At 34.8% G+C, this 26,369-nt stretch overlaps 3 protein-coding genes across 4 annotated transcripts; 1 reads left to right on the plus strand and 2 right to left on the minus strand.

Moving 5' to 3' along the window:
• Positions 1-1,938: 1,938 nt before the first annotated feature.
• med19a (mediator complex subunit 19a) lies at positions 1,939-8,405 on the minus strand. The gene is given in 6 exon segments (NM_001076591.1): positions 1,939-2,197; positions 4,598-4,686; positions 4,767-4,863; positions 6,074-6,207; positions 7,872-7,994; positions 8,094-8,405. Coding segments are annotated over 6 exon segments (729 nt in total). The 5' UTR covers positions 8,314-8,405; the 3' UTR covers positions 1,939-2,131.
• A 593-nt stretch (positions 8,406-8,998) lies between these two features.
• Positions 8,999-13,395, minus strand: pmf1 (polyamine modulated factor 1). Its single transcript, NM_001386276.1, has 5 exons — positions 13,100-13,395; positions 12,889-12,994; positions 10,638-10,738; positions 9,301-9,496; positions 8,999-9,199 (listed from the first exon to the last, which is right to left on the minus strand). Exons 1-5 carry the CDS (start codon positions 13,285-13,287, stop codon positions 9,131-9,133), a joined length of 660 nt encoding a protein of 219 aa, NP_001373205.1. The 5' UTR covers positions 13,288-13,395; the 3' UTR covers positions 8,999-9,130.
• An 81-nt stretch (positions 13,396-13,476) lies between these two features.
• Positions 13,477-20,147, plus strand: tmx2a (thioredoxin-related transmembrane protein 2a). Of its 2 annotated transcripts, none has more exons than XM_087280581.1 (8): positions 13,477-13,705; positions 14,237-14,297; positions 14,406-14,515; positions 14,668-14,744; positions 15,180-15,286; positions 17,640-17,705; positions 17,831-17,960; positions 19,713-20,147. In XM_087280581.1, the coding sequence occupies exons 4-8, from the start codon at positions 14,700-14,702 to the stop codon at positions 19,872-19,874; spliced, it is 510 nt and encodes a 169-aa protein (XP_087136707.1). In that variant the 5' UTR covers positions 13,477-13,705; positions 14,237-14,297; positions 14,406-14,515; positions 14,668-14,699; the 3' UTR covers positions 19,875-20,147.
• The last annotated feature ends 6,222 nt before the right edge of the window (positions 20,148-26,369 follow it).

A 26,369-nucleotide genomic window follows, 5' to 3' on the forward strand; every position in this document is an offset into this window, starting at 1 on the left:
CTTCCGACTGGATTTTTAACTAAATCCCAATCAGATCATCTGCATGATGAATATTTAATTTCGTTAGGGTTAGGGTTTATTGTATGGCTTTGTTAATCGGCCCTGTACATTTTGGGGCTCTACCTTGCTCTAAATAGTGTAGTATAGCCATTGCAAACCGGCCCACAATGACTTTATTGTTTAAATACAATCAATGAAATAGAAAAGTAAAGCCTGATTTCTTCTATCTAATAACTGAATGATGTAGACATTTTAAAACAGCACTGTTTTTTGTCATCTATCAGCTTAGAAAAATGAAGAATTAAACAACCTTTAATAAAGGGACCAGTTATTAAGCAAACAGAATAAAGATTCTATAAACGATTCTAGTTTTTTTTAATGAAACTCCAAAAGCAAAAACTCTGCATTAAAACAACACTGAACAATAATTACCAAAAGTGAAAATGCATTATTTAGTAAAAAACAAAACAATTAGCATTAATGAAAAAAATGCATTATTAAAAAATAATATCAAGTAAAATAAAGTGAATATGAAAAATATATTAATATAAAAAACTTGAAAAAGGAAAGCAACAAATACTAGGTTAATGTTAATACCCAAACACAAACTGTTTTATTCCCTTCAGTCTCCTTCCCTGTTCCTTACATTTGAGATGCAGGGTACAGAGCTTATATTAAACTATGATTAATTCAATTAGGGCATAACTTTTATAAACATGTCTCAGGAAAAGTATTGCCAGTGTGCAAAATATGTCAGTGAAAGACACTTCAGTATTGCAATTCAGTTAATTGTGTTTTAGACTAAGTAAAAAATAAAAATAAAAAAACGTGTCTATTAAAACCAGGAAAAATAAAATGTATCATAAGTAGATGACGTTTATTAGTTTGTAATTGACTATTTCCAATAAATGTGCGACTAGATTATGTCTTCAACATAAGCACTTAATCATTAGCACATAAAAGCGCTGCTAAAATGTGCTCTCTTCTCGCCGTCATTTTCCCCCCCAGTTTTCCACGCCTGAAGAATATTTGTTAGATTTGTTTCATTTTCACGGTGCAACATCCCAAGTAAATACAATATAATGAGGCCGACAATGAAGCAAAGGCTGTGTCTTTGCACAGGTTCACGTTCTTGTTGTCCCGGTCGGTGAATAGTGATTATTTGCTCTTTGGAGAACAGCGAGAGCATACGCATTCGAGAGATGCTGCGACTGCGAGCTTCCTGTTAATCACATGACCTTTCACACGAAAACAATTTCAACTTTAATGAAATTTAGATTTTTTTTTCTTTTCAGTGAAAATGTTTAAATATTTAAGTACTAAAGCACCGTCAATAAAAATAATTAGTAAAATGCTAATAAAAACTATTTCAGCAAGGAAACGGATCACGACTGGCTGGTCTGAGTATTTCAGAAACTGCAGATTTACTGGGATTTTCATGCACAACCATCTCTAGGGTTTACAGAGAAAATATTTAGTGAGTGGCAGTTTTGTGGTCTTGTTGATGCCAGAGGTCATAGGAGAATGGCCAGACTGGTTCTTCTAACTGATGGAAGAAAGGCAACAGTAACTCAAATAACCACTCATTACAACCGAGGTATGCAGAAGAGCATCTCTGAACGCACAACACATCCAACCTTGAGTCGAATGGGCTACAGCATCAGAAGACCACACCGGGTGCCACTCCTGTCAGCTAAGAAAAGGAAACTGAGGCTACAATTGGCACAGGCTCACCAAAATGGAAAATAGAAGACTGGAAAAAACTATGCCTGGTCTGATGAACCTCGATTTCTGCTGTGACATTCGAATGGTATGGTCAGAATGTGGCATCAACAACTTCAGGCTAGTGATGGTGTAATGGTGTGGGGGATATTTTCTTGGCACACTTTATGATCTGTTATTGTGAACAAAAAAGAAAGAGTGTGTTTAAAGACTGTATAAAGAATAACAAAGTTTATTCCTTGAGCTTTTCATCATAACCAGAAAAAGAAGTCAAAAATCATCAACAATTGGCCCTTGTAAACATCAATCAACCGCACTGGTCCATATCAGATTCTCTAACACAGTTCAACATCACTTCATGTGTGCAAACATACATACAAACAAGCACACTCGCACACACACAACTGTTCTATCTCAGGCTGTTGCTGTTGGGTTGAGATCCAGTAACACCAGGATGATCAGGACTGTGTCGATTCTAAAAGAAAAGAGGGAACAGACCAAGACCTTTTAAATGCATTAACAAGACTAAATGGGGTGTACTTTAAATGTGACAGGTCCCAGCAATAAACAAGTAATTATTCTACAACATAATTAAGGTATCAAGTAGATTCTAGGGACATATTCTACACTGTGCAGACCATCGATTTGATTTTGAATGCCACTAACATTGAGCATTTAATATTGTGTTATAGGGATGCGCAATATTGGAAAAAATATATCTCTGCAATATATTTTACAATATGAATAAAATTTCACCAGATGACTGTCTCTATTTGGAAATAATTTATAAAATTAGATTCTTATAATTACTATTTTTAACATTTTTGGGGTCCTCTGGCACATTTTCATTGTGGTCTGTGCTATTTGCAGTGCATTTCTGTATTTGCATGTGTTGCGAGTATTTTCATGCACAACAATCTATAAATACAATCAAGAAAAAGATACAAATAAAGTGTTTTAATACAAATAAAGTGTGAGTCTAACAGTATTCAAGTAAAACTTGAATGATAAAAATAAAAAATAATTAAAAATTAATTGTTGTTAAAGTCACAAATGGTACAATTTCATATAGCTGAATGTTTTTAAAATCATTTATACAATCAGCGGCATCAAAAACACATGCAAATGTGCGATGTGACTATAGCGAATGATCACATTGTGATATTGATGCTGAAACAATATGTTGTGCAGCCCTAATGTGTTATATTTTAATATTATTTATAAAATGTTATACTGCAAAATACTGTCTTGTTTCCTATTGTGAATAACTTATCAGTTACTTAAATCAAGACACATTTATTGAGAAGCAAGATGTCTAAAGTAAGTTTGAAAATTTATTTAGTTTTAGTAAAAGATAAAAACAATGATTTTATTCAAATAAATTTAAGAAAAAAAATTAAATCACACACACATGCATACGGTTTAAAGCATAAATGAGTTGCAACCCTTTTGGAAAATTCCTATTTTTTTTAATCAATTTCTCTGTGAATCGTCAATATATTTTGGTGTTGTATCAAACTGTTATATTTATTCAAATTAAATTAAATCGCCTAACGCATTCAGGAATAGAGAGACAGAAAATTTGTACAAAAAGTTTCTCATTAAAGGTGCAGTAGGTGATCTGCCAAAATGCTAACCGGTTAGCATAATATCTTAGAAAACAGTCCCACCCCTATTTTTCAAAGCCACGCCTCCTGAAATCACAAACACGCACTGCAAAGATGACAGTAGACAGCCCACTAACTCTTGTCATTCGCCAGTTGAAAAACTTTACAATACTTTATTACTGTAAAGTACAAAATACTGTATTATATCCAGCATGTTTTCAGTCGTGTAGCAAGCAAAACTTGTCATAATGTGCAATATTTCATCCATACAAGGATCGTTGGTCTCACTCTCTCCCACGTTTTGTCCTAAAGCCACTACTGTATGCTTAGTGGTTGGCTGGCGGGTGCAGGAATTACACTTTCGTGCATATAACACATCCGTGAAACAACAGAATCTACATCAGCTTTGTGTGACTTAATAGTTTTAAAACAGAACATGACCTGTCTAAAAGAAATACTTCAGCCATGGTCTCGTTCTTCCTCCAGCATAAAAACTAACTTCAATATTGATTCAGGATTATAAAGTTTTGTTTCAGCATTTGTTTTTACTGGTCGCGCTCTCTCTCATGTGCACGTGAACGCACGTGCACACACAAACGGCAGATTTGCACGAATAGCAGCGCAGATGTACAAGTCTACATTTGTTGACAGACAGTTTGGGCTACTTATCAGAATTATGGGAATTAACATTTTTTAGTCTTATGACTTACCCAGAATACAAAAATACATGTAAATACATTTAGATCATTTAATTTAATCATTACTATAGGAATGTGAAGAGACTTTCAACCTGCACATCAAAAAATGTTTCTGTAGACAATCACCTACTGCACCTTTAATTAATTTGGCTGGTCTCATTTTTAGACCGTGATGTTAAGTCTTTTTGTTAGATCAGTTCCAGTCTTAGCTTTAGTACTGACTAATCTAAAGTATATATGCACAACTATATTAGTGTAAAATATTCATGTAAAAGAGGGCGCATTCATTAAGCTTACACATCCTTTTAAATGTAAAATAAACACAGTTTACTGTTGAAATAATATTTGTGTGAAGCAAAAATGATAAATAATTATAAAGAGCATTGTTCAAGGCTGCTCAGATGTTACACCAAAGCAAAGCTGCTTCCTATGTGTATACATTTTTAAAATTTTAATAACGCATTATTATTTATACAGGAACATCCTGTAGCATTCAACCTTGTTCAACAATACACTTTTTAATTATTGTAAATTTGTAAGATTCTGCGCCGCATCAACAAAGTGGCTCACCTTTTTTTTCTTCTTGTCTTTCTTTTTCTTCCTGCGTTCAGGTTCATTATCTTTCTTTTTCTTCTTCTTGGTGGGGTCAGTGCGGGTTTCTGCACAGGGAAAGGAAGTTAACATGCATGTGGTGCACAGAGGAAATAAAATGTGAAAATCCATGAGCTTTTGAAGTGACCTAGCGGTAGAGGATCCTGAGGGTGATGATGTCTGTGTTTGTGTTTGCTCTTCTTCTTTGGTGGCTGTATGTGCATCAGTCTGTACTGCTCAGGAAGCTGCAACACAAACCAACACTATAAAGATGAAGCTCAAAGAACACATTTAGATTGCTTTAGAAAATATGCTGTCTACATCTTGTTTAAAAGGGGACCAATTGTGCAAAAATCCCTTTTAAAATGGCTGATTTATACTTCTGCGTGATCGCAGTGATCCACGGTGCCTGCCTTGCGGGTAGTCGTGCATTTATACTACTGTATACATGCTGTTTGTGTTGCTCTGCAATAACACTTCCGTACACTTGCTGGCAGTAGGTTATGTTCCTCTGTGTCGAGTATCTTCATGGGTATTTCGTTTTTTCTGAACGCTACAAGTAGCTAAAACTCACTCATTAAGTGGCTGTTTAACTGGGAGAAAAATAAAGTGTCCATTCTAGTAATCTAAACAATGTGAATTTGATATGAATTATGTATATCTATTAATGTTAAAAAATAATTATTGCCATTTCAGAAGACTTCAGGATTAAAAGACGGAGAGTGAAAATAAAAATCTGATGGAAAACACATATAAACTGAGATTTACAAGTGCCACTGGCCTCTTTCTCTGGCTCAAAATGCTTCAAGCCACATTTAAACATTTGCTATCATTGTTCATTTGTAATGAGAGAGATAATAACAACTAAAAAAACTCCTCGATGGTGTTATCAAGACTTTTAGAAAAAGGAAAAAAATAGCGTGAGACTGATGACGGCAGCCAGAGGAGTGAATGCCAAATTTACTCTCAGCCCCAAAGACACTGCATTATAAACACCTCACATAAGCAGCAATTCATTTTTTTGTAATTAGACGCAAAGATGATTTAATACATACATAAATGCATATAAATGTTCATACTTTAAATTTTTTTTGTTTTACCTTTAAGGATTTAAGACTATGATGACCGTTAAATGTGTCATAACAGTCTTGTGAAAAGGCTCTATTAGGAAACAACAATAAAATTGAACAACAACTGTCTCTTTAGATTCATTTCTAAACGTTTGAACCAGAAAAAATCTGGTGTGAGCCCCTCCCCCAGAAACTCCTCTATCTATAGTGATTGCTGATTGGCTCCTGTACTAGAAGGCGAGGCTTCATTCGCCATATTGACCGTCAACACATTTTCCTATTCAAAACTATATGAGTGACACATCTTGTGTATTCTATAGACTTTGATAATAATGCATTCCTTATGTCAGGTGTGAACAGGGCCCGTGTTAATGCATTGATTCACCGGGCCAGTGTGTAGTCTAAATCCAGTGAGTAGAGCTCCTGTCAGCGGACTGAATGAGTTTCCACAGACGGGAGGTTTCTCTATGAGAGAGCGCAGAGAACTGCCATCCTGGACCCCTGGACAGTCTATCATACCTGCAAATATGAGAACATCTCGCTGTCAAAATACTGTGATAATAGTATATCATGGTATACTAATTATTTATGCCAAAGATCTGCTTATCACCATTTGTGAAATTGACTTTCAATTAATACACTGGATAGAAGGGCTGGGCGATAACGCAATATGATAATTATTTCAATGTAATGTAACAACAAGCATTCAATAAATTCAATATACCTCCAGTTTCACAGACATGGCTTGAGGCTAGTTCTAGATTATATTGCATGTTTGAGCCGTCTAAGCAGAAAATAACCTGCAGTGAGAGATCTTAAAATATGTCAGTGCTATTGTTTTGTCTCCAGATGTACACCAGCATATTTTCCTAAGAAATTTTCATAAATGCTGCAGGATAACTTCAACTTATGAGAGGTTTAGTCCTGGCTTATGCTAAACCCTGTTTGTGAAACCGAGCCTTAATGCTGGTTTCAAAACAGAACTAACTGTGCGGCTCATTTGCACCACATGGATCTGCAGCACAAGTTTAATTTTGTTTACATGCATCAAGGTCTCGGATTGATCAAGCAAGCAGCTCCAAAAAGACATGTTTAAATTTGGAAGACAAAAAAAAAAAAGAGAAAAAAATAAGAAAGAAAACACAAATGTCTGAATGATTTAGATTAGAACCAGATAAAACATTGCTGATGTTCTCAATGGCACTGAGAAACAACTGAAACACTGACTATATTTACATGGACATCAGTAATCAAATGATTTGCCTTTATATGAATGAGACAATAATATGATTAAGGTGTTTACCTTAGTTCCTTTTAACGTTCCTGTCATGATCCCCATGTTATAGCACATAATTCGATTAATATCATTGTGTCACCACGCTATTCATGTTTCCTCTGGAGTTTCATGTAATTTCAGGTGTTTCATTTTTAATTTGTTGACTTGAACTGCAGTTTGATTAAGGTGTTTTCATGTCTGTACTGCACTAAAATCAGCTTAGTTCAATTATGACCTTAAACGGATTAAATGGATCGAAAAATTGCTGTTTACATGGTAGACAGTGACTCTTAATCAGAGAATTGTAATAATTGTATAGTATTATTGGTGTCCATGTAAACGTACTCACTGTGTCATGAACAGTCCAGTTTTTTTTTCCATGGATGTACTCTAGTGCCAGTAACTGGACAATGGTATTGTTTAAGCATTGTAAGCCTTATGTATTGCGCTTATAAACGTATAAATGCATTAAATGTATAACAGAAATATGAAATGGAATTACTGTAACTGTTGTGACCACAACATTTCTATTTATGTGTAATGTACTTCGACTAGTTTTTTTAATATTAATTCTCATTGAAATCTCTAGGTTGCAATTCAATATGGTTTTGAGGTCCTCCATGGGTCATGGAATAAAAACCTGTTTCAATACATGTGTAATATTTATCATTATATTGTACCTCAGATTTGGCAAATGTACATCTAGTTGATGCATTTATGATATTATTACAGTATTATTAACTGTCTTGTGTCCACAGATTTAATTCAGAAGCAAAAACCTTGTTTTTAAGAAATGGAGATTTGACATTTATCGTGATAATATCGATATGACTGACATTTATCGTGGTGTTTTGGTCATATCTCCCAGTATACTCCTCTCTTTCTCCAACACATAGAACTGCTTTACCTGGTAACTCTGGTAAAAAGTTGCTCAGTTTCTCCTTGACTTTCTTCCCGCAGAACTTATTATAGGCGTGCTCCAGATTATAATGCGTGATCAGGTTCGTGTTTCCCGTCAGGTCGTTTCCAACTGAATCAGAACACAAAAGCTCAACCTTAATATGTTTACAATGTTGCTATTCATAAAAACCACACACAAACATTACTGCATTCATATAGAAGTGTTTACCTGGGAGTTCTCGTAGTAAATAAAAAGGTTCGTTCATAGCTCCGGGTTTTCGCAGAAGAGGCCCATCATCCCCGAGTTGTCCTGGCATCTGGGCCGCTATTGGCGCCTGGTTTGGCGGCATAGAAGGGGGAGGTTTTCCGGGAGCAAACCCTAAAGCTGCTGGTCCAGAGGGCGGCTGTGCGTCATTTTGTCCGAATAAAGTAGAAAATATTTCCGTCATGATATTTGAATCTAAACCATTTACATATTATTATAAAAATACTAATAAAAAGCCGCACACAACTCCCGGTTACCGGAGTTGTGTATACCAGCGAGCAGCTGTCCGGTTCATCACATTATCAACAGTAGCGTTACCGTAATGATTAGATCATAAACGCACTCAGCTTATTTTTAAAGTCAACCAGTGCCCTCTAGTGTCCCCCAATTTGTTGGATATTATCTGTATTATTAAAAGGCCAATCTGGTAACTTACTCCTTGCGTCGATTTTCTAGCCTTAAAATCCAAAACTTGATAATGATTTTGGGAGATACTTCTTTCTATACTTCTTTCTGTTAATTACATAAAAGCTAGTATAGAAGCTTTGTGTACAAATAACAGTTTCGAATAAGGCTGATTAAATATTTGCTCTAATAGAAATAAAATACTATATTAAAACTACTGTAATATAAAAAAAAATCATGAAAACAATTCTAAAAAGAACTTTAAAAGCAAATCGCATATCAATATTATTTCAGTATTTAAAAAAAAACTTCCTTCCCAATGATCTAATTCCAGTGTGTACATTATTTTTTACACAACAATTCCAAATAATACTTTTTTAAATACTAAGGTACTAATGTAGAAAATGCTATTTGTGTTTTTTTTTATTTCTTTATCCTTTACAGTTGAAAAATTAGAAAAAAACTGTTAGAAAAGTGCAAAGGCTGTTTAATGAATAATGAACACACATTCTAATTAAGTATTATAATACAAAATAAACCATGCAGATGCACAATAAGCTCGTATTCAAGCTCCATTAAACTGTAGACTGTGGGTGTTAGAGAGACTCAAAATGTTCAGATGGCGAAAGAGTCACAACAAATTCTTCCAGATCTTCAAGTGATGCCTGCATGTGGAGAAAAAAAGAGAGGCAGAGCTGAATTTGTAATAACGTGACAATGAAAATGTGTTACAATATTAAATAAAATATATATTTTTTCCTTTTACCTTCCACTCTTGGACTCCTGATGCGATGCGCTGTTCGGTGTGTGTGATGTTCTCCCTGCCAGCTTGTACTTTTTGAGCGAGAGCAGCGTTCTCCTTCAGGAGCTTCTTCAGCTGTATCCGCATGTACTCCTCCTGCTTTTTATAACTTGACACTAAGTCACTGCAGATGTCCTGCTCTGGAACACCACTAGGACGCCTGCAAAATAAAGCATGAGCTTCAGTCTAAGCATCAATGCACAATAAATAAATGAGACTATTAATAAATCAAAAATACATTTCATACATGTATTTATGTATGCAACTTAAAGGATTAAAATATTATTGGATGATAAAACGACTACCTGCTCTACTATTGACTGCAGGCTTTTACTAAAGAATAATATGATATATGTGATTCAGAAAACATGGGGAGAATTACAGAATCCCTTTTAAAAAGATTGAACCAGCAGTGTAATGAGGAATATCAATGAATTTGGGTGATTAATGAATGAATGAACCAAACACAGTGCTGTGTAACGTATATCGTCTATGGCTATTATGCTTTAATGATCTATTTAAATATTAGACCTGCATGATTTTACAAACAAATGTTGAAGTTTCCTTTTCTGCACACATGCTCAAGCAATAAACATGAACAGATAAGAGTCAGATCATGAGCATTACATAGCTTTATTTGTGAAAACTATTACGCCATATTAATATATGTAAAATATTACGCTGAATAAACATTTGTTTTAGCTGAAATCATGAATGAACTTTATTACTGCTGTAGAAACCTTCTTAAAGTAATAATAACAGCAATAAAAACTTTAATTTTACATTAAAACCCGCCCAACAATTTTCATATTCTAATTTTATCAGGAAAAAAAAACTATCTGAGGGAAAAGTTGAATGTATTTTATAGGGTTCTTAAACTGTAACTTTTGTTAAAGTCTACATTGTTGTTAAATTAAATAAGATGAATAATTTCAATACATTGGAGGTGCTTTTTGATAATTATAAATCATAAAACATTTTTTTTTATTAAATCAAATCACTGAATTCAGAAAAATTAAAACGGGAGAAAACATATTTTCATTTTCTTAGAATCGTGACTTTATTTTGTACAAATTCTGATTTAACATGCAGTCTGACAATTCACAAATGTTATTTTACAATTGCTTTTATCTCCCAAATAAAAAAAAATTCCAGGATTAATGCTATCATTATCTGTATAGTGTACACAAATGCATATAAATTATTTGAAACCATTTTAACATTAATGCTCTTGTAACAACAGTAATTTTGCATATTATAATTGTTTTCTTCTATGATAAAGCATTAGTCTGTGAACTCACCATGCAGCTTGTGCTGTTTCTTTAGCAAGCTCCTCCAGTTTATCCAACTCTTCAAACTTCACCTGCAGGTCTCCCTCCTCAATCACAGTGGCAATCTCTTTCTAAAGACACAAATCATCAGCCAAAACATCAGATGCATGATCAGACCAATCACAATATATAATGCGATAGGAATAAAATTTCACTATATTTGTTAAAAAAAACTATTTGGAAAGAAATTATAATTTTAGATTGATTGGGGTGACTGTAGGAGTGTGCATCTGCATAAAAAATAAGAAATTTAGGAGCGTAGAGAAATTCCATAAAGCAAAAGATGCCAATTAAATAAACAGTGCCTTTTTGTTTTTTAGAGGAGTCTATCTGTATTCAGGTATATACTAATTGAATAATAAAATGTCAAATAATTCCTCATAGTCTTTGTTTTATAAACAATTTATTAGAATAAATCATTATTAATTTGACAAAATTACAAATGGTAAATTTTCTTATGCCTGAATGCTTTTAAAACCCTCATATAGTCACAGCCTCAAAATACACATTCAAAATGGTAAATTATAATCCAGACTCAACATTACTTGTTTTCGCGATGTGACTATTGTGAACACATTGCAATATTGATGCTGAAACAAACAATTGTGCAGCCCTACTGCTATCTTTAAAATATACTCTGACTTTATAAACTGCTGGATGATACCTAGATTAATCAGTCAAATTACACACATACTATGTTTGTAGTGAAATATCTGAGGTTAATGTGAATTAAGAGTGTGCTTGAACTATATTTAGACTAAACTACAGAATTAATGGAAATAATCAAGTCATTTTAAAGGACCTTCAAGACTTGCTTTCAGTTTAATGAGGATCATGTATGCAGTGTAATGCATCCTCTTTCACACACAGATCATTTATTTTATTGTTTTAAGTAAATTAGGAAAAAAAATAATCAACAAAATATCTTAAGCTCAAGGATTCCATAAAATGTATAAATTTATGAACCAGACATTTTGTCCACTTCAAATTCAGTTGGCAAAAATGTATTTTTTATATTCCCAAAAAAGGATATTAATTGCAAGTATTACATCTACTTTACTGTTACAAATAACTTGTGAAACTTACAAAGGACCTAACAAGTGGTCAATTTATTACATTTTAATGATTTAATAAAAACAATTAAATAGTAAATTATTTCAAACTTTTTTTGCTGTAGTTTGGATGGAATAAATAGAGGCTTGGATTTCTGTATAACCCACTGAAAACTTTACTGTTCTAAAACCTTTAACCAGGTTTGTGCATTTATGTAAAATGGAACACTGTCCTGATATTTTGACCAGTTTAAAAACATTAAAAGAAAATAAATGACCACACATAAAAATGTATTATATTTTATTCGATTAAAAGCATATATTTTAATAGATTACTTGCTTGTCAAATAAAAATGTAAAACAATTTGAAAAAAATAAATAAAATTTTTAAACAATTGTACATTAAAAAGTCAAAAAAAAGTCAAAACCTACCTTGACGGCCAGTGGTAAAGTGGTTTGTGAGTTATTAATTTTGTGGCTGCCCTGTGACCGACAAATAACTTTTTAATTTGCCATCAAGTGACTTTTCTAGATATTTTTTTATTTTTATTTTAATATATAAAGTGTTACGTTAAATAACATTGTGTCTTCTTTGTAAATCATGTATAAAAATAAGACAGATTAATTTTTTAAAGATGTTTTAGAAGACTGTTATACCAGTCATTAAAATATTAATAAAAATTATAATACATTAATAATAATGTATCAGTAATCAATTAAATAAATTAAATTACAGCTAAATTATTATGCTAGCCTTTTTAAAACCACCTTTTATATACATGTTGGTTAAAAAAAAGTTGTTTAATACAATTTAAAGCCTATCTTACTCTAAAAAACAAATAAATAACACATACTTTCACATTACTTTCCTTAAAATAAAACAATGTACCAAATTCCATGTGTGGATGGAAATGCAAATGCCACATAAAACAAATGCCAGAGTAATTGGTGGTGCATTCCGCTGTAGCAACCCTTGATAAATCAGTGGTTAAGCAGAAAGATAGTAAAGTTTGTGAGTGACTTTAGATTGTAATGTATTAGTCTACTTTTCCCCCACACCTTTGACCTAATATAACTATATATAAGATATAGCTATGGCTTTATGTGCATAATGGAGTGAAACACTGTAAACTTATGAAACAGACCAACAGTATACTGTGCATTATTACCTGTACTAAAGTCTGCAGTTGACTGATGAACTGTTTATGCATGACTTCAGTCAGCTGAGGGTTTTGCTTTGACAGTGGCTGAAAATAGTGGGAAAATCTGTCGAAACTGACACATAAAGAAGCAAAGTTTAAACCGTGAAGCTACTTAATAACATACAGTATAAAACAACCCGTTTACATGCCAAAAGTAGCTAAATCAGAGCGAGTTTACCTGGCGTTGTCCAGCAGCCACTGCAGACTCTTCTCCATCACTTTACTGAAGAGTTTGAGCCTCGGTTTAGGCTGAGAAGATTTCACCGAATCATTCCGACGGGTCGACGCTTGTGCATAAACCTCACCAGCCTTATCCGCATTACTTTTGGATGAATCGGATTCACTGCTCTTCTCGGGCTCCTCCATGTTTTCGCAAGCCGAGCTGTTGATATTTACAAAAGTCCCCGCCAAGACTTCACCACCGCACTACGGCAAGCGAGCAGCTACCACTTCAAATCGTATTCTTAAAGCGCGTTTCTCAGTACAGACGGGGTCATATTACTGCCATCAGCTGTCTATGATCTATTTCTAGTTTCTTCTCTCCCCTTCTGTTTCATTCACCACATGGGAGTCAATCTGTGTCAGGTCTACAGCCATGAGTTTAATTAGAGGACTGATTTCAACTATTTACTATCTTCCAAAGATTTATAAATGGTTTTACCGGCCTTATTATTTCCTGTCACTGCTGATGACTCTGGCGTTCGTCATCGTGCGCTGCTGCCCGGGACTGTGTGAGCATTTACCGTCCCAGAGAGAGGACGGAGACTCCTGCGCCTTCGACTGGGTCAGTGCTGCACTTCATAGAGGTTTGACTTCAAATATGTAGGCCAATAACATGTTAAAGTTAAAAGTATTATTCAGGATACTGTCAATTGAATATGGCTAATATGCCTATAGCACTAGTCTGTGCTGTTTCTGTTAACAGATATTAACAATTCCCTGATTATAGCCTATTTTAACTTGGGTTTTTATATTGGGTATTTTAAAGCTATTTTACAACAAAAAAAACTCATAAATGAGGCCTCAACAAACTTCCAAACTTATTAAAATAAGACAATCATTAAAATAAAACATATTTAATAGTAAATATATATATGTGTGTGTGCTGGATAAGTTGGCGGTTCATTCCGCTGTGGCGACCCCGGATTAATAAAGGGACTAAATAAGCCGACAAGAAAATTAATGAATGAAACACATTAAAATAGTACTGCTGGGAGAACAATTACAAAAAAACACTTTCAATTTAAATAATAAATATTTACAAATAATTTCAAAAGTTTTTTATATATTTACAAAATATATTTGCTTTCTGTAGAGGGAGGTGGAGATTTTTATGTTTCTTGGTGCCATTGTCATGATGAAGAACCGCAGAGCAGGTGCGTTTAACTTCAATAAATCATCATCATATAAACAGACAAGATATTCATGAGTGGCATTTGCATTGGTAGCGCTTTATTTGAATTTAGGCTGTATTTCCTTCTCAGTAACTGTGGAGCAACATATAGGGAATATATTCCTCTTCAGTAAGGTGGCGAACGTGGTGCTGTTCTTTAGAGTGGATCTGAGATTCGGCCTGCTCTACCTCACGCTGTGTGTGGGTAAATAAATGATGGCAAACATGAAATTAAGATTGTAAAATATTTAAGAGATGTATAATAGATGCTTTATATGCTTGATTTATATAAAAAAACAGAACTGTGTGACAAATAAAGTGTAATATTTGTTGTTCTTTATTTCTCACTACAGTGTTCTTGATCACATGTAAACCACCAGCCTACATGGGCCCTGAGAACATCAAATACTTCAGAGACTCTACTATAGATGTAAGTACAGACTGTGCTCTTTTAATTCTTTTTGCATGTTCTAGCTTGTGGAAAAGTTTATAACACAAAAAAAATACTATTTATATCATTTTTTTAAATTAATTTATGCATTTTTAACAAGTTTATACTTTTAAATGTATTATAAATGTATATTTTTGAAATAATTTTGTCAATTGCCAATCTTTTAATGCTTTATGTTCATATAGTTTTATGTTCGCATTTACAGTTAATTTTTTGTCAATTTCTCATCTTTTAGTGATTATTTTTCGATGTAATATTGAAATAAAATGAGCTACATCACCAAACAAATCTTTCATCTCACAATAGACTGTAGCCTAAACTCTCTGTATAGCAGTATACTATTATTATTTATGTTCCATGAGTAAAATAATAAGATAAACTAATCATTTTGCATGCTATTCTATGAAATGTCAGGAGGAACTGCAGAGGGACAGTCGTGTCACATGGATTGTTGAGTTTTATGCCAACTGGTCTCCAGAATGTCAGTCATTTGCCCCTATTTTTGCTGACCTATCACTTAAGTAAGTTACACACACACACATGCACACACACACATACACTTGTACAGCTATCTTTATGGGGACTTCCTTTAGACCAGGGGTGTACAGACTTGGTCCTTGAGGGCCGGTGTCCTGGAGAGTTTAGCTTCAACCCTAATCAAACACACCTGAACCAGCTAATCAAGCTCTTACTAGATATACTAGAAAGATCCTGGCAGGTGTGTTGAAGCGAGTTGGAGATAAACTCTCTAGGACACCGGCCTCCAGGACTGAGTTTAGACACCCCTGCTTTAGATGCAACAATTTTTATATACTGTATTGTGCAGAGATGCCCAAACTAGGGCCCGCGGGCCAAAGTTGGCCCATGGTGGATGATTTGGAGCGCCATCTAATCTGAGTAGAGAGGAAGAATGATGGCGGGGCTTTAGATATTGTCATTTCTAATATAATGTAACCTTTTGTTTGTATATTTGTTTGTTTTATTGTTAAAAGCTCACTAAAATTAATGTTTCAATTAAACGGTGTAAATAAATCAAATTTAGTTTAAATGCACATACTGTCACCCGACCGATAGAGGACAAATCAAGGCAAAGGCAGAATTGGCTTGACCAATGTATTCAGCATTGAACTCGCTGGTGTTATACTGTAAATGTGATTGTTTATGTTTTATAGCAATAAGTAATCATTTTAAATGTTTTACTGCATTAGTTATTACAATTTAAAGTAATGGTTTCTAATAAATGAGGAAATTATTACCCATGGCAACTTTAATGTCGTGCATTCATTCATTTTCTTTTCGACTTAGTCCCTTTAATAATCTGGGGTCGCCACAGCAGAACGAACCGCTAACTTATCCAGCATATGTTTTTATGCAGAGAATGCCCTTCCAGCTGCAGTCCATTCACACTCATACACTACAGACAATTTAGCCTACTCAATTCACCTGTACCGCATGTCTTTGGACTGTGGGGGAACCCAGAGCACCCAGAGGAAACCCACATGAACGCAGGGAGAACATGCAAACTACACACAGAAACACCAACTGACCAAGCCGAGGCTCGAGCCAGTGACCTTTTTGCTGTGAGGCGACTGCACAACCTACTGTACCACTGCGTAACCCCCCACCCCCACCCCTAAACTTTATTGTAATATAGTTTATTATATTTACCTTCAGCCCACGGCTCTCAATGGTATTTGGTTTTCGGCCCTTTATACAAAAATGTTTGGGCACCCCTGGTAAAAAATGTCCCCACATGGTCAAAATTTACTTGTGTAGTTATATACTTGTGCCCACAACGTAAAGCATACAAGGTACAAACACACACACACACACACACACACACACACACACACACACACACACACACACACACACACACACACACACACACACACACACACACCTTTAAGTAAAAAGGTCACTGTGAGGTTACAGTTACAGAGTCACAGCTTAAATTCATTTCTAGGCACAACATCTTTTTTTCTGTAATACTTAAAATAAAAAAATAAATTGTTTACAGTAAATAGATTGTTTATGCTGCTAAGGGTACTGCTAAGTGCTACAAATACTACAAAACGTTGCTTTTGACCAATCAGCATTTTAGATGGCTGTCCCCATAATCCAATGTCTAAACAAAGACAACTTTAATAGTAATAATAATAAAAATAATAATAATAATAATAGAAATAATTCCTTATATTTATATAGCAGCAAAACACTCAAAAGTTTTACACATTTTTTGGGGAATCTCCGCATCCAATACCAGTGATTCATCCATTACTGGATGAAGCTACTGCAGCCATACTGCACCACACACCAGCTGATTGGGGGAGTGTGATGAAGCAAATTATGATATGGGGATTATGAGGCCATGATGAACAGAGGCCAGTGGGCAAAAGTGGCCAGGATGCTGGGGTTAAACCCCTACTCTTTTATGAACGACATCCTGGGATTTTTAACAACCACAGAGAGTCAGGACCTCGATTTAATGTCTCATCCGAAAGGCGGCGCTTACTGAGCAGTATAGAGTCCCCATCAATATACTGGGGCATTAGGACCCACACAAAGCACAGGTTGGCCTCGTTAACATCACTTCCGGCAGCCTAGCTTTCCCCTGTAGTCTCCCATTCAGGCGCAGCCTTAGTTTCAGTGGGAGACCATGTGAGAGTTGCAGAGAGCTAGCTGCCGGGACTTTCTGGAAAATAATGTAACATTCATACCCACTCTCCCCTAAATAAATATTTTAATTATAAAAGCTTTTCTTTCTTATTGGGCCTGAGGAATACACCCACAGTGACTTTTGGAGTACAAAATGTAGGCTAAACAAGCATACATACTTATATACCTCTTCATGACTTTGACTGTGGTTACCAGGTATACCTGTTTAGGTCTCAAATTTGGGAAAGTGGACATTGGACATTATGGAGCTGTTGCTGAGAGGTAAAACCAATTTCTCCAGACTGTCTTCGGCGTAACCTCAAAATAATATTAGCCATAGGCTTGTTTAGAGTTATATGGGGCTGTGGTAGTTCTGATTAACTCTGCATCACTGTGCTCCCCTTCAGGTATAAGGTAAACCCATCTCCTCTCTGCAAGCAGCTTCCGTCACTTCTGATGCTGCAGGCCGGTCGAGAGCTCATGCGCCGCCCTCTGGTGGACAAAAAAGGGAGAGCTGTAAGCTGGAATTTCACTGAGGTAAAAACCTGCACGTCAAACATTCAAGGGTTGCCAAGTCGGCGGTTCTCTCATGGAGTTTAGCTAATTTTAAAGTCATAAAAGAAACAGAAATTTGTTATCTCACTTAAAATATGTCTGTTCTTCTCTTTTGATTTTTGATGATTTAATGGCGTGAGATCACCTTGTCAAGGCAAGCACATGAGATCACAAAAGCAAGCAACAACAATCAATTCCTGATATAGTTACAAAACTAAGCCACAGTCTACACTACTATCCAAGCTCCCTTTCAAGCAGATTTTGTACATTTACTGCAGGTCAACTCGGAAGTGCTTTGATTAAAATATTTTGTTATTACACCAATTATGAAATTGAAATGAAATTGAAAATGGAACTGCTTTACGCTGTTTTTTGTGCGATAGGCAGTATTGTCTTATACATTTTAATAATACATAAATATAACAAAATATAAAAAATCTAAACATGAAAGACTAACAAATATGTAAATAAAGAGAAAACAGAAAAAAATGAATGAAAACAAAAATCTGATAATAACACGTACAACGATAACTTTATTTATTATCAGAAGCACAATTGATTTAGCAGCGTTCTCATTTAAAGATTCATAACAAAGATGGTCAGTTGGCTTTTTTGTGTAGAGTTTGCATGTTCTCCCAGTGTTCGCGTGGGTTTCCTCCAGGTGCTCCGAATTTTCCCACAGTCCAAAGACATGCGCCATAGGTGAATTGGATGAACAAAATTGCCTGTAGTGTATGTGTGTAAATGTGAGAGTGTATGGGTGTTTCCCAGTACTGAGTGGCAGCTAGAAGGGGATCCGCTGTATAAAACATATGCTCGATAAGTTGGTGGTTCATTCTGCTGTGTTCCAAATTATAAACATTTAACAGATTATATCAGAATTACAGAATGTGCATTGTGAGAAATTGTTTATATTAAATTTAGATATTAAAGGGAAATAATTTTGCTGAAGGAGCTTCTGATAAATATTGGCATTCACTTGACCATTTTAGTTTATTTCACGTTCACAAAAATTATATTATATTGTTCCTATGCGTTGCATGCAGTTTCAAAGTAGAATTTATTCCTAGACAGTTGTGTTGCATGGGCATATCTATGAAAATACCCAAAATTTTAATTTAGTAGTAAAAACGATAGATTTTTAGTTTATGCCAAAAATATTCTATGATCTATTTTCTGTAAATATATCAAAACTTAATTTGGTGACTAATATGCATTGCCAACAACTTAACTTGACAATTTAATTGTAACATTTCAATTCAGTCAGCTTTTAACAATAAAACAAACCAAGGGTTACATTAAATTTGAACTAACAATTTTGAAACATTCGCATCATTCTCTCTCTTCTCAGATGGGATGGTGGGCCAAACCAAAGGTTAACATGGGCTGACTTTGGCCCACAGGCCCTAATTACTATTACTATTACACATTACTATTGGAATGTGAAGAGACTTTTAACCAGCACAACAACAATTGTTTCTGGAGACAATCACCTGCAACTTTAAATCTCAATTTCCCAAAATAAACCCTTATGACTGGTTTTGTGGTCTAGGGTCACAAACATTCAGTGAGTGGTGCTAAAAATGTGTTCAGTTTTCTCAGAAACTTATAATCATTACGTGTTTTATTAACTTGGTTTATGCGCGTGGCAGTTCAGAATTAAATTAATGAGTTAGCCTTTGTAACAACCAGTTGGATTTTGTTCCATAAGACATGCATTTATGTGTTTTACAGGACAACATTATTCGAGATTTTAACCTAAATGAGATATTCCAGAAATATAAGAAATTCAGCAAAGGAGAGAGGCCTGAGGAACCACAGCCAGTGCTTGAAGAAGAGTCTGAGAGCCCCCTGGAGGAGGAGGAGGAGGATTCAGAGAGCAAGAAAGACAAATAACACTCATTCTTCATGAACCCACAGAGAAGTTTTCTCTCTCTGAACAGTTCTACACAATTATCTCACATGTGGAAAACCTTTCCTGTTAACCTTTATCCTGTCTATTACTTGCGTTTAAGTTTACAGGAAGGCTTTTGTCAGGGAATGAGTGGGTCAATTTAGTTTCAAGTTTTGTCAGTGAACACATAAACATGACCTTTTTGCTAAAATTATGTTGGATTTAATGTATTATGGCCTCTGGCTTTTTATAATAAATGCATTCAGTATGTCTTACCTTTTGACCTAGGCTTTATTACATTCTATACATTCTCAGCAGAGACAGGGAAAATAGTTTTGAAACCTCATTATTTGCTCATGACTGTGACACTGCAGGGGGTTTGATCATTAACGTTTGATCTGAATGATATGAAAAATGAAAAACACAATATCCATTTAAAGAGTTAGTTCACCTAAAAATGAATCTATTGCTATTTAGACACTCACAAATCATTGCAACCTGAGACAGACATTCACTGTAATGATGTGACTCATCGTTGCAACTCCACAACAAATACATCAAATAATCATTGGGAAAGTTCTTACTGTAGTATTTCTCACAAACGTTACGTGATAACAGTGGGTGGGGAGAACTAGAAATAAAGGCATAGACAAAAAAAAAAAACAGCTACAAAGGTGTTCAAATAAAAAAAAAACTATATTATGAAAGGTATAATAAATAATCTGATGAGTGTTTTGAGCTGAAACCTTACAGACATATTCTGGAAACACAAAAGACTTCTCTTAAATCTTGAAAAAAAAAGCGTAAAATAGGTGCGCTTTAGGATATTTTAGATGAAATCTAGGAGCTCTCTGATCTTTTATAGACAGCAAGGGTTGTGAGTAAGCTTATGATGGTATCTGATTTTCTTGTTGCGATTATTTGTTGAACTTTTATCATGAAAGACAGTATTTTCACAGTATTCACTTAAAGGAACCTATTATGGCCCTTTTTACAAGATGTAAAAAAGTCTCTGATGTCCCTAGAGTGTGTATTTGAAGATCCATCAGCTCAAAATACTGCAAGTGCCTCAAGTATATATTTTTATAAATCTTTAAAACTGCCCCTTTTAGGCTTTGATACAAGTTTTTTTGGTGGCTGTCCCTTTAGAGTCTACTGAAATCGTGCTCTTTTCAAAAGTGGGTGGAGGGAATCAACTTAGTGTCAGATTCAAAACAGTACTAGTATTGCCTCTGAAAAACCAATAATAAAGTGGCCTAAAGTAGGTTCGCCTATGGAGATTACAGTGTTCAATTGTGCATACTAAGACTCAACCATTATAATCATGTTAGTCGTTAACGTCATCTTCAGCTGCTACGATGTGAAAACTCTAGTCGTGGACGACTGCTTCTCACTTAGGGCTGTTTATGCTAATCAGGGGGAATGCCAATTAAAATGTTTCTGCAGACTGTGTGTATATAAAAAAGTGTGAATATAAAAAATGTATACATTTTTACCATTAGGCGGTGGCTATATTCACATGTGGGGACACAAACTTTTGTAAAAGTGTTTTTTTGTTTTTGTTTCGCATAATAGGCCCCCTTTAAGCCTCAAAAAATATATAATAGCCAAAAACACTTATACTTGTTTGGTTTAAACAAATGCTTAAAAATATCAAAATAAAAAATTGCAAAACAATCATAAAGTACAACAGATAACACTTAAACTTCGGTGAATGCATTGAAATCCACATATTTTTACTATGGTAAAGTTAGTTTAAAAATATAACAGAATTGTATGCATTAACTCCATTTCATAAATCAGCTTTTGTAGTTTTCATTGTGAGTTTAGTTAAATTAACTGATGTTAACTAGTGTTAACAAAAATTTGTGTTAACTAACAACAGGCCTATAAATAGTCAAAGTATTTTCTATCAATATCTCCTGCATGTCGTGGCCAGATTAACATGTAATAATGACATGTGAAATCTAACAGTCTATCAAGACAACCAATGCCAATACAACACTGAAACACTTGAAACTTGAAATAATAGTAATTATTTACAGTACTTTGACAACAATATCAATATTCTGCGTCTTCATAATCATGATTTATTAAATTACTAAGTATCAGCACGAGACAAGAACAACATCAAATCACTCCATTTGACTTCAGTGGTTCATAATCATACAAAGCTTCAAGAACACTTGTGTGCACAAAAAAAAAAAAAAACTGTAAAAGCAACTTTACTCACCAATGTCTTCCATATAGTGTGCTTTTACAGGCAATACAACAGTTGTGTGTTTCACAGCTGATTCTATTGGCAATACTAATGGGGTACTGCTTGTAATAAACGCACACAGATGATCTGACACAGGAGAGAAGATATAGGTAAACAAAGTAGTTTTCACAAATTTTTTGGCACACAAAGAATGAGAGAGCTCTAAAATATTTTAATTTGTGTTCTGAAGGTCTCAGAGGATTGGAATGACATGAGTGTGAGTAATTAATAGCAGAATCTTAATTTTTGGGTGAACTAATCCTATAACTTCCACCACATTGCACCGTCCCTGATTATCCCCAAAATTATGTAAGGATAGTTTTAAAGCAGTTTTAAAACTCTTGGCTTAGCATCTTTGCAGCTTTATTTTTATGCATGGTGACATATTTGATCTTGTGGCTCAAAGTTTTAAGAAATGCTGAGTGAATCATGTTTGGTCAAGCGTTAGTTATTCATACTGACATGACACAGATTTAAAGGAATACCAAAAAAATGAGCATGCTGTCATTCATATTCATGCATTCACATCTTCAAAACTCATGAGACACACATTTGAACATCTCCTTTTGTGTTTTGAGCAAGACTTAAGACTGCATAACACACATAAAGGATGTCCATCAACAAAAATTCATCAGTGGTGATAAGTCTTTCTGCTGTCAACTCAATCAAAGCTCTATGGCTCATGAAAGACATCTTTATGTACATCTATAGTGGAAGAATTCACCTTGAATCATCACTCAACATCGGTATGCGTTAAGATGACTGATCTTTAGTTTAATAAAAGAAGTGAATATCAGCGCAGCTGAAGCCGATGCACCTGGAGGAGAAACATATAAGATAACAACAGACAAAATGTATTTTCAGATGGAAACGTTTTTAAAGTATCTTACACTTAACAAGGCTGGTTGCATTTGGTTGAATTTATATGCACTACCTGACAAAAGTCTTGTCGACTATCCAAGTTAGGAACAACAAATAATAACTGGACTTCCAGTTGATCAATTGGTATTGGAAGTGGCTTATATGAAAGGCAAATGCCTCTAGATTACGATAATTTTACCAAAATAAAATATGATCGTGGCTTGATTTTTAATTATTTAATTAGGACAGTAAGGTCTCACTTTGATTAGACAAAAGTTTTGTCACTTAACAGAAATAATGTACAGTATAGACTATAAAGTCATGGTGCAGTGGAAAATAATTAATATTTGTGCATCTCTGCAATGACTCAAATAAGTCATCTGGAATGGCAAAGAAAGCGTTCTTGCAGGACTCCCAGAGTTCATCAAGATTCTTTAGATTTATCTTCAATGCCTCCTCCTTTATCTTACTCCAGACATGCTCAATAATGTTCATGTTTGATGACTGGGCTGGGGATTGGCCAATCCTGAAGTACCTTGACCTTCTTTGCTTTCAGGAAGTTTTCAGGAAGTGGAGGCTGAAGTATGAGGTGTGCTATCCTGCTGGAGAATTTGTCCTCTCCTGTGGTTTGTCATGTAATGGACAGCACAAATGTCTTGATACCTCAGGCTGCTGATGTTGCCTTCCACTCTGCAGATCTCTTGCATGCCCCCATACTGAATGTAACCCCAAACCATGGTTTTCCCTTCACCGAACTTGACTGATAACTATGAGAATCTTGGGTCCATGTGAGTTCCTACAGGTCTTCTGCAGTATTTGTGATAATAAGATGCAGTTCAACAAATATAAATATATAACATATATCAAGATATTTATATATCAACATATATATATATATATATATATATATATATATATATATATATATATATATATATATATATATATATATATATATATATATATATATATTTTTTTTTTTTTTTTTTTTTTGGGTTGAATAAATTAACCTGATTTTTTAAATATCATTCCAGTATTCAAAATAATATAGATTCAGTTTTGAAAACCTGCCATTTTACCATTTAATCTACAAAAAATTCCACCTACTTTATTATTAGAATTTATTAAAAACATTAGTATGTTTTCCATTAAGTAGCCGACTAATACCTAATTAGTATCTAGTGGTTATTGTATTAATTTGTGCTTATTCCTTACAATACTGTCAAAAATCCTGGTTGCCTTAAATTTGTTGAATCAAATTAACCTTATAGTCCATTAAACTTACATTATGTTAAACTGACTTAAAACAGCTTGCGTAACTTATGAAATTAAGTTAGAACATGATTAACTTAGCTTATAAGTTACAATGACTGGCATGCTGTCAGGACTAATTGGTCATATATGTTTTTACAGTGTAGGTAAAATCAATTAGATTAATTTATTAGACCACTGTTAAATATTTTACTTCATTTTTATTGTATATAACTAATCCTTAAATGATGGTGTTTGTTTATTACATATTTATTCAAAAATAAGAATCAACGATTGACCACTTCAAGTAACAGCTGTATATTAGGCCTACTATTATTTTATGGATCGTTATTTCTGTGCACAGCTAAAAAGGCCAATAATCTTCCCTGTCTGAGCTCATCTGTATTAGACTTTATATGTACTGTATACGGGCCAGTATGTGTGTCTTTCTCTCTCTTTTTATTGACGTGTGAATCTTTGTGAGGCGTATTATTTGCACTTGTCGGCTGCTCCTGTTTGCTCCTGATGCCTGGAGAGAAGGGCCTGAGTATGTGTGCTCCAGCACTGTAGCATTATGGCACCTTGGCAGACAGTATGTTGGCACGAATGAGGATACAGAGACAGATTGAGGCTGACACAGCAGACCTTCAGTTGGCGAGCGGCTGGCACTGCCTGCTGTGCGGATCAGAGCTCGCCTCTATGACATTCCTCTCAGGGGGGCCGTCACCCTTTTGCACTCTTTGGGAAAAAAAAAAGCAATGCTGTTAGACTTCAATTTCGGCTGCAGGATGGCGACAACAACAGCGGAAAATGCTTGGAAATCCTTCACAATATGATGCCACGTTCTAAATGTCATCCAGGAGTCTCAAACGTATCAGAAAGAAACCAATTTTCTTTCATCAGGACAAAAAGGGCGACCTGCCTTGCTACTTGAGAAATATTTCGCTTGTTTTGCTGCGTTAATGTTTTTGAAGGAAAAGTTTCATACTTTAGAAGAATGACATTTATGTTTGTAACATTATAAATGTCTTTACTGTCACCTTTGATGAATTTCATGCTGTATCAGCTCAAGTGTCACATCGAGCCATATATATATACAACGTATAAAATGCTATTTATATTGTTGTCCGCCATACTAGAACAATGATAGCTGGTCTATGAACACTTAAAGTTATAAGCCTGTAATCGTTAATTCTGTCATTCATTTTCCTTCAGCTTAATCCCTTAGTTCATCAGGGGTCGCCACACTTACACCGCCAATTTATCCAGCGTATGCTTTACACAACGGATACCCTTCCAGCTGCAATCCAGTACTGGGAAACAATCATTCACACTCTTTCACACACATACACTACAAACAATTTTGTTTATTTAGTTCACCTTGCACATGCCTTTGGACTGTGGGGGAAACCAGAGCAGCCTGAGGAAACCCATACCAACATAGGGAGAACATGCAAACTCCACACAGCAATGCCAACTGGCTCAGCTGAAACTCGAACCAGCAACCATCTTGCTGTGAGGCAACAGTGCTAACCACTGAGCCATTGTGTCGCCCTACACCAGCTCATTTTTGCATATTTTCCCAAGGTTACCCTCATCTCAAATCTCAGTGCTTTTTACAAGCAGACAATGTTCAATGTCTGCTCTTGGAAATCTTATTGATTTGTACTTGTGAATGATAAAACATTGGCTGTTGTAGAATGGGAGATACATCGTCTTGTCTATATCAATCAAATGTGACATCTGTGTAAAACATTTAATGACAAAGCGACCCAGAATTTGACATTGATAAATTCAAGAATGCATTTGAACGAGGCCGTAAAAGTTCACATTTGTGGTGTTTTCCAAAGTTCAAATTTAGTGAACTCTTGTTCTGCAAATTTAAAGGGCACCTGTTTTCCACTTTTTAAAAATTGAAGATAAGTCTTTTGTGTCTCCAGAAGGCAGCCCAGTCAGAAGCAATGAATATCAGACATATTTATAATCTGCTATTTGGAGGGTTCCAACTTAATAGTAAGTATGTAAAATAACCGCAAAGACCAAAAATTCAGCTTAGGCCGCTGACTTGTTGGTTGCCCTGCCATAGACTGGTCATTTCATGAATACACCTAACAAAATTTCAGAA

Source organism: Danio rerio, chromosome 14 (assembly GCF_052040795.2).
Source record: "Danio rerio strain M-AB ecotype USA chromosome 14, GRCz13ab, whole genome shotgun sequence".
Lineage (NCBI taxonomy): Eukaryota > Metazoa > Chordata > Actinopteri > Cypriniformes > Danionidae > Danio > Danio rerio.

Coding starts and splice junctions, on each gene's coding strand:
- pmf1 (NM_001386276.1), bottom strand. CDS start 13,287: ATGGAGGAGCCCGAGAAGAGCAGTGAATCCGATTCATCCAAAAGTAAT. Junction 10,739..12,888: donor AACTGCAGACTTTAGTACAG/GTAATAATGCAC, acceptor TTGTGTCTTTAG/AAAGAGATTGCCACTGTGAT. Junction 9,497..10,637: donor GAAACAGCACAAGCTGCATG/GTGAGTTCACAG, acceptor TTTATTTTGCAG/GCGTCCTAGTGGTGTTCCAG.
- tmx2a (XM_087280581.1), top strand. CDS start 14,700: ATGGGCCCTGAGAACATCAAATACTTCAGAGACTCTACTATAGAT. Junction 17,706..17,830: donor TATGGAGCTGTTGCTGAGAG/GTAAAACCAATT, acceptor GCTCCCCTTCAG/GTATAAGGTAAACCCATCTC. Junction 17,961..19,712: donor TAAGCTGGAATTTCACTGAG/GTAAAAACCTGC, acceptor TGTGTTTTACAG/GACAACATTATTCGAGATTT.